Raw genomic sequence first — 18889 nt, 5'->3', positions numbered from 1 at the left:
AATTAATGTATTTTATTGGTCTGATCCTGTAAAAGAGACAAATTAGGAATTAAATGTCTGAATGACTGAAATGAGTAGGCCAAATAATTTTCATGTTTTAGATCTGCAGCGAGCTAATGAAAAGGTTCTGTCTCCTTTAAGCTCAATTCATGCTCTTTGGTATAGATGCTGAAAAGTGACCTGTTTTCCTCAACAATTGGATCAGCGTGGTATAATAAAACATGTTTGTTGCCTGAATTATAATTCATACAGATTAACAGACTTGCACTTGTCTCAGCCTGATTGAGTATTCATTTTAATTCCACTCTTTGAAAGAACAAAAATCAATTTAGTTAAATAGTTAATTCACTAATCTAAGATTTTATGAAAGAAACACAAAGCAAGCAACTTACCAGCTAATTCAAGCTTAGCTCTAGCTTCCTTATCTTTGGCAATAAATCTGTACTCCCCTTGGTCACGAGGCTTTATCTCACACACCTGCAGCCTGTGGACCTTTCCTTCACTCATCATCTGATGTTTGTCACCTTGGACGATAATCATGTTGTTTCTCAACCACTTGACCTCCACACCATCTTTGTTCAACTCAGCCATGAAGATGACATCTGCACCAGGAGCTTCATAAATATCTTGTGGTGGTCGGATGATCTCAACAGGGATTTCTGAAATAAATGTCAATTCATTTGGTGTTATTTGTGTATTGTTTCTATTATTACCAGATAATGAAGAAATAAACTCTATTCAATTTTACACATACCTTCAACAAAAAGTCTTGCCCTGGATTTCCTGTCATCCACTCCACAGGAATATTCACACTCATCATCTAGCCTACAGTCTTTTATGATTAATCTGTGCAGATTTCCATCCTTTTCAAACTGGTATCTTTATGGGGGAGAAAAGTAAGCAGTATTTTAGTTTCCAGACAAAGCAACAAAGTAAAGCAATCATGTTTAGCATATTAACAAGCATAATGAAATGTACATACTTTTTGCCTTCTTTGATTTCTCTTCCATTTCTGTACCATCGTACACTGGCTTTCTCTTTGGAAAGCTGACATGTAAAGACAGCATCATCAAATTCAGTGACAGTCTGATCCCGGAGATGTTCAATGAAGTCTGCTGGTGCTTCTGTGATGAGAAGCTCTGCAACAGATTTGTCTTGTCCAGCAGTAACAGTGTATTCACCTTCATCTATAAACCCACAGTCTTTAATGATGAGTGAATGTTTGTATTTATCAATTTTGTACAAAATGCGCTTGTTGAACGTGATCTCTTCACCATTCTTTGTCCATTTGAGGGTTGCATTAAGGCGATTGACTTTGCACCAGAATGTGACAGTTTTCTTTTCCATGGTCTCAATGTCTTCAAGGGGCTCAACAATTCTGAGTTCCTCCTCTGTTAAGACAAAAAACCCAAAGAAGTAATTAATTTACATCCTTATGATCGTGATGTGAAATTGAATGTAAGATGATGAAATAATTTTAATACAGTGCAAGTTTTTTACCTAATACTGTTAAGGCAGCAGAGCTTTTGGCATGTTCACCTCTCTGGTTTGACAGTGAGATAGTATAGGTAGCTTGATCTTTCAACTGTGCATCTCTGACTCTGAGGGTGTAAACTAAATCCTTCTGGACAATAATGTATTTTGCACTATCAAATATTGCTTCATCATTTTTGTACCACTTCTCTTTGGCACCTTCTTTATTGACTTCACAGTTGAAGATAATTTCTTGACCCTCATTAACTTCTTGGTCCTTGAGGGGAGTTATAATCTTGAGTTTTTCTGAAGTTGAGAAAATAGAAGAAATAAGGCATCATGTAGTGTAAGGAATGCAACAAAATATGCACCTGCACATTGATAAAACAAAACTTACCAATCACTGTTAACCGTGCTGTAGCTTTAGCTTCGCCAACCATGACAGTATACTTTCCTGCATCTCCTAGAATAGAGTCTTTAACCACAAGTGTTCTCTTTTTGCCATCTGAAATAATGTTGTACTTATCACCAGGCTCCAGGACCGTGTCACCCCTCAGCCACTGTACTGTAATTGCCTCTTTGGATACTGAACAGACAAATTCAGCTTTGTCTCCTTCAAGCACCTCAAGATTTTGTGGTCTAGTAAGAAATTCTGCTGCAAGTTCTGAAAGAAAACATTTTTGTAGATATATATGATTTTCTTTTAATTTTTGCTTATGAAGAGAATAAACCAAGTTGTGTATTCTTACTGATTTTTATTTTTTTTTATTTATTTATTTCCCAGAAAACAAGGCCATCAAAGTAACTTTCTTACCATGTACAGTAAGTTTTCCTGTTGTACTGGAGCTTGGGAGCTTGCAAGTGTATTTGCCAGCATCTTTAGGATGAGCATTATGTATAAGCAGAATTCTCTTTCGGCCATCAGAAATGTGTTCAAATCTACCACCATCAGGCACCTCCTCATCTCCTTTAAACCAAGTAACTTCGGCACTAGGCTTTGAAACTTCACAGATCAATTTTACAGTGTCATTTTCATTTACTTCAAGATCAGGAAGATTTTTTGTGAAAACAGCTTCTTCCTCTGCAACAAGAATTTCAAAAGATGATTAAAGTCTTTCACCAAAAAACCATCTTTTCTTGTTCATAGATTAGATTCTAAACCACTGTGTTTTACCTATCACTGTAAGTAGGCCTGAAGTTCGAGCTGTTTTTGCTTCACAGGCATATTCAGCTTCATCATCGAAGACACATTTACTGACAACAAGAATGTGTTCTGCACCTTTGGAAATTATGTCATACTTTTTGCCTTTTCTAATTTCAATGCCATCCTTAAACCACTTCACCTGTTTTAGAACAAATAAACACGGTTATTAATATTAACATACTCATCATGCATTTCCATTGACTGTTCTTTTGTAACAATATAATAAAGTTGTCAACTGAAAAAAAAAAAGCTCTAGCTGAAGAAGTTACCCAGATTAAAAAGTATTATTATTGACCTTGACGCCTGGACGAGAGATTTCACATTCAAACCGAGCAGATTCTTTCTCTTTAACTTCAAGGTCAGTTAGGGGTTTCAGGAACTCAACACGAATAGCTGTAAGAGAAAAGAAAATTTTTAGTAGAGGAAAGTCTCCAGTAAAGAAGAATAAATTGCTGACATTGATATTATTGCCATAGAGACTAGTACATAGCATTTAAAGCACTTACACATTTTGTAGAAAATTGTAAATTACTCACGTTCTACGTTAAGAAAACATGATGTCTTAAAATCCTTAGCATCACAGGTATATGTTTTTGCATCATCCAGTGTGCAGCCATGGATAATGAGTTTTCTGACCCTGCCATCAGAAATGATATCATACTTCTTTGTTTTGTGAATTTCTTCTCCATTTTTGAACCATTTAACTTTTGCATTTGCCCTGGAAACTTCACATTCCAGTATTGCAGTGGCCTCCTCTTCAACAGTCTGGTCCTCAAGTGGTTTAGTAAATTCAACTGGGGGTTCTAGGAGAAACAGATAGATTTTTGATAGAAAAGATCTAAATTATAGGCAGCCCTCTCCCAATACAGAACTGTCCCATACCGTTTATTAATTTTCCTTGACTGAATAACCAAAAAGGCTCTTAGACATCTCTGCTGAAGGCCTTTTTTTATTTTTAATGCCCAGACATGTGCAGTTAATTCAGCGAATTTCTTTATTTTCAGCCTACTGTAAGATTACACTGAATGGTATCCTTGTCCATGGGTTTTTCACTCACAAATCATCACGAAGGCTTGCAACTCAGTTTCTTTAACTGAACTACAGCCATGTGATCTCAGTGGCTCTGAAGTTATACTCTGAACTTAAGGAAGGATTTTTTTATTTTTCCTTGAATTACTAAATTAGTTAAAGTGTGTGCACTTTTTTGACTTCTTAGCCATACACAGCTTGCAAGCAGTGCAAGTGGGTATACAGTCAATGTTATGTCACTGACTGATGGTGTAGTTGTGGTCTCATAGGTTTCTGGATACTTCAAAGAACAGAAAAAAGCCATTGGGAGCCATAAGGGCCAGTATTTGTGGGTCATTTTGAAGACAATTGAAAGTTCAAGTCTGCAATGAAGCCCTGGAAATCCTAATGAACTGATCAATCATCTCCCATGTCTTACACATTTCCAGTATTTCCCCTTTTCCTCAGCTCTTCTGTGAAGCATAAAGATTTTAAGTAAGTGGCTTTTTTAATCAGGAAAGTTATCTACCAGTCCAATTTTGTATGTATGATCCTACTAATTTGATATATGGGGTATACGAAAATCCTATTCCAGGGTGAATTATGAATGCACCATTAACACTGACTATGGTATAATTAAAATGACTGACTTACCTTTCACAAAAAGATTTGCTTGAGTTCTGAAATCTTTTGCAGTCAATGATACCTCTCCCGCATCTGTTAACTTGACATCTCTAAGAATAAGTGTGTGAACTCTCCCTTCAGCACGTGTCACGACCTTATGAAGTACACACACACAAAAAACCCCCCCCTTTGTAAGTGTCTACAACAAATATTTAAGAAATATTTAATGAAATAGCATTGCTATTTATTGTTATCCATCTGTGGAGTTTGGTTGTTTACTTTTCTATGAAATTTTGATAATTTTCTTTTGCATATACTAGATATAGCTCAAGACACAAATGCTTTGAGGATTTTGAGAATCATTTCTGTTTTGTCCTTTCACTTGCAAGAAACTGTAATTTTAAGTTTCCCCTTGTTTTAAGGTATCTGTGTCCTTGTATTAGAAAACTTGAGTCTACTATCAAAGTTCAAAATGAGGCTGACTTGAGGTCATGTTTATTTTGAACAGGTACTAATAAATACCAAAATAAGTAAATTTATGGGAAAATGTTGGTATTACTCCTGGCTACATCTAAAGTAAAAACTTTCAGAAAGATATAAAGAGGTTTGGCACCCACCTCATACACTCTTTTGTAAATGCAAATTTGACTTTCTACTATCAAATTTTGGTAAAAATTTCTGCCTAAATAACCCATTTCCATGTTGATCTATTGCTGAAACTACTTTGCAATCATGAGTTTGCATTGGGCCACTCCTACACAAACATCCCTTTTCTCTAGGAGTGGACCTGGGGGATTCAAGCATACATCCTGCATTGGAGTCATTAAGAGGGCTGCTACTCATTCATGCCATAAATTTTAACTTAGCTCTTGAAGAATTCTATTTATTTATTTTCAGAGAAGTAAGTGATCAAGTAGTAGATGCTGGTTTAGAAAAATAAAAGGGAAAAGTGAACTTCTGCTAAGGAAGAAGCATAAAAGATTAAGTTACTTTTGAGAAGGCAGTCCATTTTGCTTCAGAAAGAAGGAAGGAACTAAGAGGCTGTCCTTCCTCCCAAATGGTCATTGTGTCCCTGAAAACTAGCTCTAGTGAATGCTCATCTGAAAGAGATTAGGATGAAGCCAAATATAGATTTGTTCAAGATAAGCAGTAAAGATAAACAAAGAAGTCACTTCAATAAAGGTTACATGCGTACAGCTGAATGCCAGCCACAAACGTAAAATTATGGTTTGAATTAAAAACAGTTTAAATGAAACACTTCTACAATTAGATTGATTCTTGAAGACAGTACTAAAAGTGTTTCAAGAGGCTATTTTAAATGGGCAGAAAGTGATGCATCAAGTAAATGTATGGTTTGCTCTGAATTTCTTCTTGATAAAATTTCAACTGAAGTCAACTGACAATTTTGACTGTATAAGTAAACTGAATGAAAATCTGGATTTTTTTTTCCATGTACTTAAAATGATAGCTGAGACAGATCATAGCAAAATAACGTTCCATCATACAGACTATTGAACAGATAGTATTTTCTTGCCAGGCAGTAGTAACTATCAAGGCACTGCACTGATCAATAGCTTCCCACATTTTTATTCCTAGACTCAGAAGTGATTACCTTGATTTATTTATTATGTCTCATCTGCTGAGTTTCAATTTTCTTTATGTGTCCTTATATACTGTAATAGGGTCACCTATCACAATGACTGCTTTTTCTTTTCCTATTTCTATATTCTTTTTTTTAATGAAATATTTTTTATTTAGGCAAATTTGGTGAAGCTCAGAAAGATCTAGTAAAACCTGAAAATAGTATGTTAAAATTATATTTAAAAGAAAAAAAATCTGTACCAAAGTATTATTAGCAGCATTATTACAGGTTCTGAAACTTTCCTCTGAAAGTGTGAAAGTTGGCTTTGTCTGAGGTTTCCAATTTGTATTTTCATTTGCATTATCTCCCTTAGGCCTAGTACGTGAAAAAGAAGTCTTAAAACCAGTGATACCTATTTATATTTTATGTTTCTTAATGTATTTCTTTAAGTTTCTTTATGTATTTACTCTAACATTAACTTTAAATATTAAACTGACTGCATTCCAGGCTGCTCAGATCTCAGAGTTAAGAGCCAGCACTTGATGAAGGGTTAAAAATAGCTGGTGAGAAGTGCTTGACAAGCAAATCTGCCCAGAAAGTTATCTGGAAAGCCAGAACAAATGCCTGAAATGGAATTTGAATCCTCTTAATCCCCTTATATGCAGAATTGGACTGCAACTCAGCATTCAGGAGAAAAAAAACATTTCCTGATAGCACCTTTCAAAACCCTCTCACTGTAACTACAATTAACCTGAACAAAAATCATTCAGTACTCCTGTGGCTGAGTCTCCAACAGAATCAGGCACAAAATCACTGTTGTAGTGATTGATATTTTGGAACCTTAGATTCTCTTGAATACATGTAGTATTCCAGGACACTGGAATTTCTGGGGAAAAAAGATGCTATATCTGGTTTAGTGACGATTTACCATTTAGCACAACAGAACTACTGTATTGCTGTGCCTTAGTACTTCTACTGGCAGAGAGGAAATGAGAAATAAAGAGGGGAAGAGATTTGAAAGAGAGGAAGGAGGAGGAAACAAGAGGAAAAATAAAGTTTAGTTTCTTTACCTTATCACTGGGCTCCAGTTTCTTTCCTTGCAGGAACCACTCTACTGGGATTCCCTCATAAGAGAGTTCACAGTCGAAGGTTGCTGATTCCCCAGCTGTCACTGTTACATCCTTGAGGGGTCTCAGCAAACCAATTACTCGAGCTTGGTAAGGAGAAGACATGATTTTCTGATTAGTTCCTTCTACCCAAGAGAAAGCTACTGCCCTTATGTACTAATCTCCATGGTGGCTTCCCTCAAGAAAGACAGACATCGCAATGCTGCTCTTTAAATTCCCTAAATAGAAGAGGCCACCCTGGGTTTTTAGGGGGAGGGCTGGTCACCTAAAAATTTCTATTTGCAGAGCTTGTTTCTTTAAATTGAACAAGGTCAGCAGGAAAGTTGCCGTGCATCTGTCTTCCTGCCAAGCCTTGCATACCTCTTGCTAGATAAGGCATGTGTTTTCCAAAATAGTGAGGACTAGGATTGGAGTGGGAAACAAGTGGTCTTCAACCATGTGGTCTGTCCCTGTCCATCAAACTCTTAACCCTATCCCCAGATATCACTGTGATCCCATCCTCTCAGGTTAACATGATACTTTAATGCAATAAAGCCTTTGCTTGTAATACTTAGATTTCATAACAACATATGATGCCAGACCATGAAGTAGCCTTCAAGGCCATCTCCTTATTTTTACTTCTCCTATATGAATAAACTATATACAAGGTTAAAAAACATATAGGACATTCCTTAACTAAAAAAGTTAAGATGACTTGAGTAATTAATCCTTGAGTTGCTGTTCTGGAAAGAATTGCTGTGGGTTCAGTACAGTATAGAGATTTGTCCACCCATTCCAAAGAGGCAATGAGTACCTTGTTTTCACTTAATTAATTAATTTCAGTTTAAAAGACGCTTACGTTTCACTCGAAGGTGAGCACCAGATTTGGCATTTGCTGCTTGGAAATCTACTCCACCAGCTTGATCTAAGCGTACATTGTACAGCGTAAGGAAGTGCTTTTTGCCTTCCTCCTTGATTTCACATTCCTGCAAGAAGAGAAATGAAACAATTTTTTCAGTATCTTTTTTGTGCTTCTCACCACAAGAGCCCCTACTTCTCCTCATATTATGCCTCTGTTATCTCCTCCTCCATTCACAATACTTAGGCCCACTGCCACCTGTAATATACCTTATAAACTTTCATTCATAGGCCTTTCCTTTCAAAGTCTCTTCCTAATACAGTCTGCTGCTTCTTAGAAAGAAAGGGCAAGAGGCAACACATTCGTGTTGGTGAATAGTATGTGCTGATTGACTAGCCAATATATCTATATGTAGACCAGTCAAAGGCCTAAGGGAACTAGAAATTACTAAGCTTGTGCTGTGACCTTTCCTTGAGAAGGGTCTTTCTCTTTTATGCAGACACTGATTATCATGGAACTTCTGATCTTTGTGTATTATTCACATAGGGACTGTTACATCAAAGAGTTGTCAAATTATTGCCAGTTGTGACTGTATTGTTTCTTAATTTCCAGATCCTTCCAGTAAGGAATTAAGAATATTTGATTAAATTATAGCATTTTAAAACAATTTTAGCCATCATAATAATGGAAAAGAGTTTTAAAATGTGATCTACATCTATTTAAACCAAGCATAACTCAAAGCCCAAAGGTAAATGCAGACAACCTAAAGTTTGTATTTTTAAATGCCATTATGTTTAATTCCATGAGGTCTATGCACTTTGGATACATGATTGTTAGGGACTAGCAATACAGAATGTACTTATTTATGTAAATTAATTTATTATTTAGCTATTTTATATAATATTTTGGATTAAGTTTGTACTACATTTTAAAAGTTATTAATGAAAAAATATTATTTTTATTATAGTGACCCTTATTTAAAGCAGAAAGAGATTTCATTTAGTTTCTGCAGCCACCTTCTTCTCCTTCACACTCTACCTCCCTGCAAATTGTTGAGACACACATAAGAAACATCCTGAAATATTTGCTTACAGCTGATTCAGTCAAGGGTTCTCCTTTTAGCTTCCAATTGCCATGGACACCTTCCTCAGAAATTTCAATATCAAAACGGGCAGTCTCTGTCTCAATCACCTCTACACTGTATAGTGGACGTATAATCTCAATATCCCGGTCTGGAGGGGGGGAAAAAAAAAAAGAAGTGATTGATTCCCTCAGTCTCTAACAGATCCAAAAAGACCTCTACTGCAGAGCAGTCCAGTACAATAACCATACCTTCAATATTGAGTTTAGCAGAGGTTTGATCAGTACCACAGTCACAAGTGTACTGTCCAATGTCTTTCTTCAAAGCTTTCTTGAGGATAAGGATTCTCTTTTTACCATCAGCCTTAATAACAACATTCTTTGATGGAGTAATTGGTTTGCCATCCTTCATCCATTTCACTGGGGCATCTGCTTTGCTGATTTCACATTGTAAGATTACTTCATCTTTCTCTACAGCAGTGTAATCCTGCAGCTTCCCAGTGAAGTAAGGGTCTCCCTCTGCAAGCAAAAGTTAAGATATGTTTCAGTCTGAAGTTTTAGTCTTTCAAAAAGGACAATTAGCTGTTACCATAAAATAAATTTTTTGTTTATGCCCAGCAAGAAGGATTAAATATAGTCCTTAGAAATATTGTACAGCTGTGTTGCAAAAAGAGAAAACAACAAATATCTGAGAAGCAATTCAGTATACTACTAATATTGCTGACAACATTGTTGGTGCTCTAGGAGTTTCAGAGCACCATTTAAGTATCTAATAGTTAATTTTGCAACTGTTGCAAGAAATTTTAAAGTTATTTTTATTATCCTTTGTGAATGGGGAAATGGAGACCCAAAGAAGACAAACAAATTGTAAAATTGTCAAAAATCACAATTTAGATTTAGGCCAAACCAAAAAAACCCCACCAAACCAAACCAAACCAAAACCAACCACAATACTTTCTGATCACCATTTTTCATTAGTAAGACTCTTCTGACATTATATATCATGTAAATTCTTTTGGGTATTCTTACCAAGAACAGTGAGTTTAGCTTCTGAGGATTTGTCCATAGCTTCTACTCTAATCTGAGAAGTATCATCAATAGTAAGATCTTTGATTGTGAGTGTATGGAATTTGCCATCATCTGCCATTGAAACCACTTTGCTGGTATGTAATCGCTGGTCATTCTTGAACCAGACAACAGGGATATTTTCATGGGAGAGTTCCACAGTGAACACTGCAGTTTCTCGCTCCTTTTTTGTTACATCCTTGAGAGGAGTAATGAATTTCAGGCGGATACCTATAACAGCATAACATTTCATTAACAATAATGTTATTAATAAAAACCGTTCAAGGACTATGGTGCAAATCTTTCCGAGAAAGGCAAAGTCAGACAAACCTTCAATAATTAGCTTGGCACTTGTTCTCTTATCCTCAGCTTCAAACATGTATTTAGCTTCATCTTCAAATGCAACAGATTTAATAATCAGAGCATGCTTTGTTCCACCTGAAATAATTTCAAATCTTTCATCGGGAGTGATCTCTTGTGTTCCTTTCAACCAGCGGAAAGTCTTCGGTTCTCTGGACACCTCACATTCAAACTTGGCTTCATCCTTCTCAAAGACCTTCACGTCACTTAGTGGAGTGATAAAGATGAGAGGCAATTCTGAAATAAAAGAAGAGCACTTTCAGTTCAGTGATAGGTTCATATAGACTATTCTGCTGCTAGATTTGTTCTAATGCCCTGAGATACACATGGAAATGTTGGCAAAATGCAGACTGTACCTTTCACTTTCAGATTAGCAGCACTTTTAGCATTAGCAGCTTGGAAAGACACTTCTCCAGTCATATCAAGTTTGCAGTTATGAAGGACAAGAGTATGCTTCTTCCCATCCTGAATGATTTCACAGTCCTGGTGATGAAGAAACACCCACCCCCCCAAATATGAATATTGTAAGAAACCTCTCAGAAAACATTATGATTAAATATGTTTTTTCTAGTGTAAATTATGGTTCAAAAATAAAGCAGCAGCCTTACAGGTGAAGGTGTTAGGGTTTCTCCCTTTAGCTTCCATATAGGATGGACATCAGGCTCAGAAATTTCAATTTCAAAATGTGCTGTTTCACCAACAAATACTTCCACTCCATACAGTGGGCGCTCCACTTTAATTAAGCGAGCTAAAATAAAAAAAACCCAAAGTTCACATCTGTTTTCTTACTCATTTTATACTGTAGAAATGTAATACTGGAAAGGATCTCAACTCCCTCCCTATCCCTTCTTCAGGGCATTCAAATGCTATCACTGATAAATGTTTTTTTAACCTCTTTTTAAAAAGCTGCAAGTTTGGGCAGTCTACAACCTCCTTCGATAATATGCCTGAAAGTTTAGCTATTTTTAGTATGAATATTTTTCCTCATAATTAACCCAGATATCTGTTACAGTGAATTAAACTAACTGCTTTTTTTTCCTGACTGTAAATGGACCTAGAGAATGATTGATCATCACTGTCTTTAAAACAACCATTTATGTATCTTAAGATATATTGTCTCTTGTAAATACTCTTAATAATTGTAAATCTAGATATTTCAGCTATTCATCATAACAGCATGTTTTCTAAACGTACAATTTTTGGTGCTGTACTCTCGAGAGCATCTGTCTGTCTGTCTACACTGTTTTACAAAGGTTTCAGTACTTTCCCTTAGCCAAGGGATGATAACTTACGCTCAACGCTGACATTAGCACTTGTCTTGTCAGTTCCACAGTCACACTCATAAACACCCTTATCACTCTCTGCAGCCTTCTTGATCTTCAGGATACGGCGCAAGCCATCTGTTTTTATGGAAATTCTGTTGGAAGCTACTAGTTCTTCGCCGTCTTTGTACCATTTTACTGGCACATCTTTGCTGAGTTCACACTCCAGAATAATATCATCTTTCTCCACAGCACTGTAGTCTTGTAATTTCACAGTGAAATACGGATCGGCCTCTACAGAAGGCATAGTGGATATGAAATGGTAAAGTAGTAATATAAATTTACTAGAACACCAATATTTTGTCACTTTCTACTTATAAAAATTGTTTATACATATTATATAGCATATTTTAAATTATTTATGTAATTACCTAAGACTCTGAGGTTTGCTTGTGTGTTCATGTCCTTGACTACGGCCTTTATTTCGGAGATATCATCAAGTGTTACTTCTCTCATTTCTAGTTTATGAACTTTGCCTTCTGAAGTAATAAAAACTGTTCTGCTTGTGTGGAGTCTCTTGTCATTTTTGTACCATTTTACTAGCATGCCTTCATGAGAAAGCTCAAACTGAAAGTGAGCTGTTTCCCCTTCTTTCACTGTTTGATCCTGTAGAGGTGAGATGAACTTCAGCCTCACACCTGTAAAGTAGACACATAAATACCATCAGAAAAAGGCTAATGTGGTTCTAAAAGATACATTCTTTATCCATTTTTTATTGTTTTGTTCATAAGAAGATACTTGCCTTCCACAAACAGCCTTGCTGTGCTCTTCTTGCCATCAACTTCAGCAGTGTATTCTCCCTCATCATCAAACTGAGAATCATTGATTACAAGAATATGCTTCTTTCCATCTGCAATGATGTCAAATTTTTCTCCAATCTTGAGTATGTCAGTGCCCTTAGACCATATAACATTGGCCTCTCTGGTAAGGACACATTCAAACCTTGCTTGGCGCCTCTCAGGGACAGTAACATCTTTTAGTGGCACGGCAAAGTCCAGTTCAATTTCTGGAAGCAAAACAGAACACATAATTTGTAATGTGCTCCATGTGAACTCCGTTTAAGTTGGAATCATACTGCATGGTGCATCATACCTTTCACTGTCAGGATAGCTGTAGTAACTGCATTAAGTGCCTGGTAAAGGACTTCACCAGCTTGCTCTAACTTGACTTTGTGCAAGGTTAGGAAGCGTTTTCCTCCTTCAGCTTTGATTTCACAAGTCTGGAGAGATGACAGACTTTGGTAAATACAATGCCAATGCCTTACTGCTAGGTATTTTTAATAAAGGGATTCTAGAAACATTTTATACACAGTAAAGAGTCAGCTGAAAAGATTAGAATTGCTTTTCAAGGGAAGTTAACGCTTCTAATCAACAATAAAAAAATGCAGTACCTTTCTTCAGAACCTTCTGCAGTTCAGAAGTTCCACACTTCTTTTAAATGTCAGCATTATTCCTAGCAATGTGTGTAGGATATTTTTATTATTGTCTGAATAATGTTCTGTAATCCTTTGAGAAAATGAAGCCCTTCAAAACTTAGCTTTTATAGCATATAATTCTTAGAGAAAGTGTTTTTTAATCACCATAATGCTTACCCTTTCTATGTTCTGGACTGTGTGGCAATGACAGACCTGCAAAGATCTTACCATAAAGACTCAAGGCAACCTGTTCACAGTGTTTAATTTAAATAAATTGTTTTGTAAAATTCAAGGATGCTTACAGGTGAGGGTCTCAGGATTTCTCCTTTCAACTTCCATTCACCAGGAATATCATCCTCAGATATTTCTGTATCAAAGTTTGCTGTTTCTTTCTCGTAAACTGTAACATCCTCTAATGGTTTCAGCAGTTCAACTTCACGTTCTAGAATGCACAAATGAACACATCTATAATTAGGCCAAGTTTTGGTAGAGCTTTATAATAATTCAGGTTACTCTTTTTGTTTGTTTGTTTAGAGGTTTTTGAACACTGGCCTATGAACTGATTAAATATAATAAAATAAGCTTCCTTACCGCCAAGGGTCAGTTTAGCTGGGTATCTGCGACCTTCAACTTCCACTGAATATTCCCCAACATCAGCAGGGCCAGCATTCTTGATTTTTAGGAAAATTTTATTTCCTTCTTTCAAGATTTCTGTCTTGTCAGTTGGTTCAGCAGGGATTTCCTCATCTCCTTTAAACCATTTAAAGTTTGGTGTATCCTTGACAATGTCACAGGTGAAAGTAGCTGTTCCTTTTGGTTTCACATGCTGGTCTCTTATGGGTTTTACTAACCAGTCTCTTATCACTTCTGCATGACAAAAAATTACATAAAAATACAGCTTAGCAGACTTTTGCTACAAATAGATGGGTCATAAATAGAAGAAATAACAGCTTTTGTATTACAACAGGATTTTAGTAGCTGTAAAAATCTTATCTGTCCATTTATATTGTAATACTATGAGAAAAAACTTTTCTAATTTTAAACCAGCCCAAATATCCTACAAAGAAAGGACTACGTGATTTTGATTGCTTACCTACTACCTTAACACAAGAGGAGCATGAGAGCTCAGTGTCTTCCACGGTAACAGTGTAAGTGCCTGCATCAGCATCATCTGAATCAGTGATCGTGAGGGAATGTGACAAACCAATAATGCCCAGAGCAAATTTCCCAGGCTTGTCTTTGATGATCTTCCCATCCTTCCTCCAGACCACACTTCTTTCTTTGTTAAGCTCACATGTCAAGTACAGCGGCTGGCTTTTAACCACAGTTACTTCTTCTTCAAGAGTTTTCACAAACCTCACCGGGAGTTCTGTGGGAAAAGCAACATTTTGATTTGTCTCATTTGTACACAGAAGGTGTGAGGCAGAAATGCCTTACGTATTAAATCAATATGTGTAGTGATTGACGGAAACAAAAGGATGCATCTACTAACCACTGTAAATTCACAAAGTACCAGTACTTCTAGCTTGAGGAGTAGCTAGCCTTTAAATTTATAAACTCAAAACAGGGAATACCTTCAACAATAAGTTTGGCTGTAGAGGTCTTCTCTTTGTTCCCCAGTCGTAATACACAAGTATATTCACCAGCATCTGACAGCTGGACATCAATAATATGCAGCTTCCTGTCTTTACCATCAGCAATAAACTTGTGTTTGGGGCTCTCTCGGATGTTACTTCCATCCTTCATCCAGCTTGTAATTGCAGTGGATGGTGAAATAAGGACTTCAAAGATTGCAGAAGACCCAACAGATTCAGCTTCTGTTAGCACTATATCTTTCATCTCCTTGACAAACTTCAGTGGTACAGCCTTGAGTTGGTAAGTGAATGGAGGCTCTTCAGGAGGTTTTTCGCCACCACTGCCTGGCCTGAGTTTCCTTCTTTCTGCATCTGCTGGTGAAGGTGTCTTCTTGGCTGTAATTCAGATTCAGAAATGAGTAAACTAATCCTGATTTATTGCTTTTGCTTGTAGGTATTGACTTGTAGTATCCTACCTTTGACTGGACTGATACCCTTTGGAGTTTCTTCTTTTGGTGGCTTGGCCTCTGAAGTAGAACAGCAATATTATTAGGAATGTAGTTAAATAAAAATACATACTAAAATTAAGATAAATGTTTCTTTTACAAATCAGCTTTTCTCTTCCTTTAGTTATATACACATATAAGGGGAGGAAAATATATGTATGTATTTATACAACTTATACTGTCTGTATCTCGATGGTAAGTTCAATATCTTGAAGCATGGGAAAGACATATTCAGCAGCAGGGACTGAAAGACAGTTTAGGAGCTCCTAGTTCCTCAATTTATTGTCCTGCCGGTTATTTTGTACAATTCTGCCATTCCCTGACACTTTACTCACAATTAGGCCCTTGATTAATACCCACCTGTCAACTAAAATAGCTCAAGTACCTATTACAAATTATGTGGGTTTTTTTAGAAAAAGCACACACTTTTACTAGTGAAGACAACAAAAATATAAGTTGTATAAATTAAATACATGTTTCAGGACAACATGATACTCTCACAAGTGAGCGATGTTCTGTTAGTTGCCTGACTTGTGATGAATCATCTCAGACTTTTGAAAGTATTTCCCATGCTATGCTGCTTCTCATCATCATTTTGTGAAAGGAAATATAAAAGATACTTTTAATGGGTGAATGATATGAATGAAATGCAGGACAGATTTTATTGCAATGGATGTAAGAATAAATACTAGAAAAAATGTGTGAGTTTTTATGAGAAGACAATGGCATACAACATGATTTATGCAGTCTTATAAAAGTGTAAAGACTAAGACAATGAACACTGATCACAGAGATGTATGCACAGACAGGTAAGACAAACACGTCAAGAATGGCTGAATGTCAATACAGCCAGCTGACAGACTAGATGGAGTTGTGAACGGTGTTAAAGAACAAAAACATCACAATGGCAAATGGTATTCTCCTGAAGCAAATAGTACAAGCACTTCGTGGAAGAATTTGGCAGCGGTCTTCCTCACCTCGCTTTGCATGAGACTTTGCAGGAACATCCAGAACTTCATGTGATTCTCCAGGTTCATCCAACTTCCTGTTCTCACTCGAAGGTCTACTGGCCTGCTCAGTCACGTGAGCAAGTTCTGATTTTTTGTATTCTTTCTCTCTTTCTGCTTTCTTGGGAGTTATTATCTTACCTATGCTTGAGGAGTAAGTAACTTCTCCATTTGCAGGGATTCCTTTCGCTGATGGTATTTTGTCTGAAAGCTTTCCCTTCTCTTTTTTCATGGTAACAGATGTGCTTTTTCCAATGCCATGTTTAGCTGATGTTTTTTCATCTGATATACTTTCTGTCACTGGAAGTTCTTTTCCTGAAAGTGTCACTTCTTCCACAGTCAAAGAATATTTCTTTTCTTCAGTTTTATCTTTGCTGCTTTTGAGAGCTGGAGTTTCTTTACATTCATCCTGAATGGTACAAACTTCTTGAAACTGTTTTTTCTCTTGACTCCCTGGTGGCTGAATGGGAACTTTCTTTACTGACTCAGATCTGTCAACTATTTCATCTTTTACTCCCTTTTCATGTTCTCCTATGGAAACTTCACCTTCCATTCCTTCTTCTGTAATCACTGTACCAAATTCTTCTTTTTCCACAGGCAGCTTTTCAGGCGCATTTGACTGTCTAATTTTGTCTTTTTTTAAGTGGGTGCTGAAGGTAGTTTTCTCTTCCTTCTCTAGTATAACCTTTTTGCCTGTTTTTTTATCACTTAGGAGTGCTTTCCCAGTCAACAATTGTCCTGAGCCCTCCTCATAATGAACTTCTTCATCTGCAGAATATTTTTCTCCTGCATTCCTTTCCACTACTACTGGTTTAAGAACAGATGGTTTAAAGATTATGTAAGCTTTTTCTCTGGGAACCTCCTCATCTTCAGTGGGGTGTTCTAGGTCAGCATCTTTTCTCAATGCTGCTTCAGTCTCCTCAGACAGGTCTAAGGAATGTAGTTCTGCTGATGTAAAGTCCAGATTCTCATCTTTCTCATCATCTTGAATAATTTCCATTTTCCTTTCTTCTTTATTAAGAATCTTATCTATAGGAATTTCAGCTACTGTGGTACCAGATTTCTTAATCCATTGAATTTTATTTTGTATGCCATGCTCCTTCATGGATTCTCCAAGAGGAACTTCAGATTTCTCTAGAGTAAAAACTCCTCTCTCTTCTTCAGTTCTAAGCAAAGGAGTTTCAGCTATTCCTGCCTCTGTGATATCCTTTACAAATGAAGTTTTATCCTTAATGGAAAATTCTTCATGTTGCAAACTGATTTTTGAATTTCTCCCTTTTCCTAGAAGTCTTTTCTGGTCCCTGGGCTCATATGGCTCTCTGGGTATATGTTTAGGTACATAAGTTGACTCAATTTCCTCTTCTTTTTTATGCACAGGAATCTTTCCTTCATGAAGAACACTAAACTTGTCAGAGACTTTCTTTACTGCACCTTCCCCATGAACAAGCGATTTAATTTCATCCCCCTTTTCTTCTCCAGAATCTTTTTCCGCATGTTCAGATACTATAGAAATCCATTTCAATTCCTCATCAGGTAGTGGTAGTTCATCCTTTGCATAAGTAATGTGATCTATTGCAACTTCTATTTTCTCACCTGTAAGGGTAGTCTTTCTTGAAACTATAGGTGCCATTTCTGGCTCCTCTTCTTCAGGAGCCAGGATAAAGTATTTAAGAGCCACTTTCTCCTGCTCCTCTCCCTCTGGCTTCAGTATTCCATCAGCTGTTTCCAGTGAGATTTTAAACTCAAGTGGCTCTGCTGTCTGAACGTCCAGAACTGTCTCCTTAGGACTTACTCTTTCTTTTACATGTAAGTGTTTCTCAACCAAAATCTTCTTTAACACAATTGACTCAGGCTTTTCTTCTTCCACTGGGGGCATTTTATCTCTATGCTTTAGTACAGATGGCGCATCAGGCTTTTCTGCAGCTACAAAGGTTTCACAGGTAATTTAGAGAGTTAAAATCCATAAGAATAAGCATCGGGAACAATATATTTTAAGACAAACTTTCCAGCTATACCTGAAATAAAATGAACATAGAACACTTTTTCTCCACACAACAGAAAACTTACAACACAATTACAAAACAAAAGAAAGATAAGAATGGCACACACAAAGAGTACAGAAGACCTAAGCAAAATACTGTTATGGTACAGAGCATTGTCCCACTAGTTTGCCAATTTAAATCCAATCCAGGTTAAAAGCAGCAGAAAATGACAGCTTTCTAAGGCCTACCTGGCCACCTATATAAAATGGGTTAGTTATGCCACTGCATAACACCACTGAATCAAGGGCCAAGAGACATTCATGATTAGGCTTCTCAGGTGCCCAGGACCTGAGCTCTACTGTAACATGAGACCCTTTGAATGATGGGCAAGCAGCATGTACATCAGCTCTACCAGTGGACCTCAGGCTCAGAGTGCTTCAGAGGAATTGGACTCTCCACAGCTCCTTTTTCACAGCAGGGTATGATCTGGGGTCCTAAGCATATCAAATGAAAATAGCAATACTCTAGTTCTTCAACACCACTGACAGTTTTCCTCAGGACTTCAATAACAAATTAAAAGCAGAAAACCGAACAACACAAGAATTGTTTAGAAATGTGTAACATTTCTTTTGCTATACAGAAAATACAGGATGCAGTTCACAAGACATACATCAGGACATAAACAACATCAATGAATCAACAGAATACACAATTTTCATAGTA

General features: G+C 36.7%; 1 protein-coding gene across 1 annotated transcript in view; it reads right to left on the bottom strand.

Moving 5' to 3' along the window:
* Positions 1–18889, bottom strand: part of TTN (titin) — a 242040-nt gene that overhangs the window by 86380 nt on the left and 136771 nt on the right. Inside the window, 27 exon segments of the mRNA XM_010569298.1 lie at positions 393–659; positions 755–879; positions 983–1391; positions 1501–1779; positions 1871–2137; positions 2288–2554; positions 2648–2816; positions 2973–3070; positions 3214–3480; positions 4340–4463; positions 6962–7104; positions 7857–7983; positions 8949–9088; positions 9189–9455; positions 9966–10232; positions 10332–10598; positions 10718–10844; positions 10970–11109; positions 11654–11917; positions 12055–12321; positions 12426–12689; positions 12776–12902; positions 13400–13539; positions 13689–13964; positions 14191–14466; positions 14672–15062; positions 15134–15198. Of these exon segments, the coding sequence (XP_010567600.1) occupies positions 393–659; positions 755–879; positions 983–1391; positions 1501–1779; positions 1871–2137; positions 2288–2554; positions 2648–2816; positions 2973–3070; positions 3214–3480; positions 4340–4463; positions 6962–7104; positions 7857–7983; positions 8949–9088; positions 9189–9455; positions 9966–10232; positions 10332–10598; positions 10718–10844; positions 10970–11109; positions 11654–11917; positions 12055–12321; positions 12426–12689; positions 12776–12902; positions 13400–13539; positions 13689–13964; positions 14191–14466; positions 14672–15062; positions 15134–15198 (5820 nt within the window).

The sequence above is a fragment of the Haliaeetus leucocephalus genome, unplaced genomic scaffold, assembly GCF_000737465.1.
Source record: "Haliaeetus leucocephalus isolate CR32 unplaced genomic scaffold, Haliaeetus_leucocephalus-4.0 Scaffold1, whole genome shotgun sequence".
In the NCBI taxonomy this organism is placed as follows: Eukaryota; Metazoa; Chordata; class Aves; order Accipitriformes; family Accipitridae; genus Haliaeetus; species Haliaeetus leucocephalus.
The sequence above is the reverse complement of the archived record's forward strand: the minus strand, read 5'-3'. Positions and strand labels throughout refer to the sequence as shown.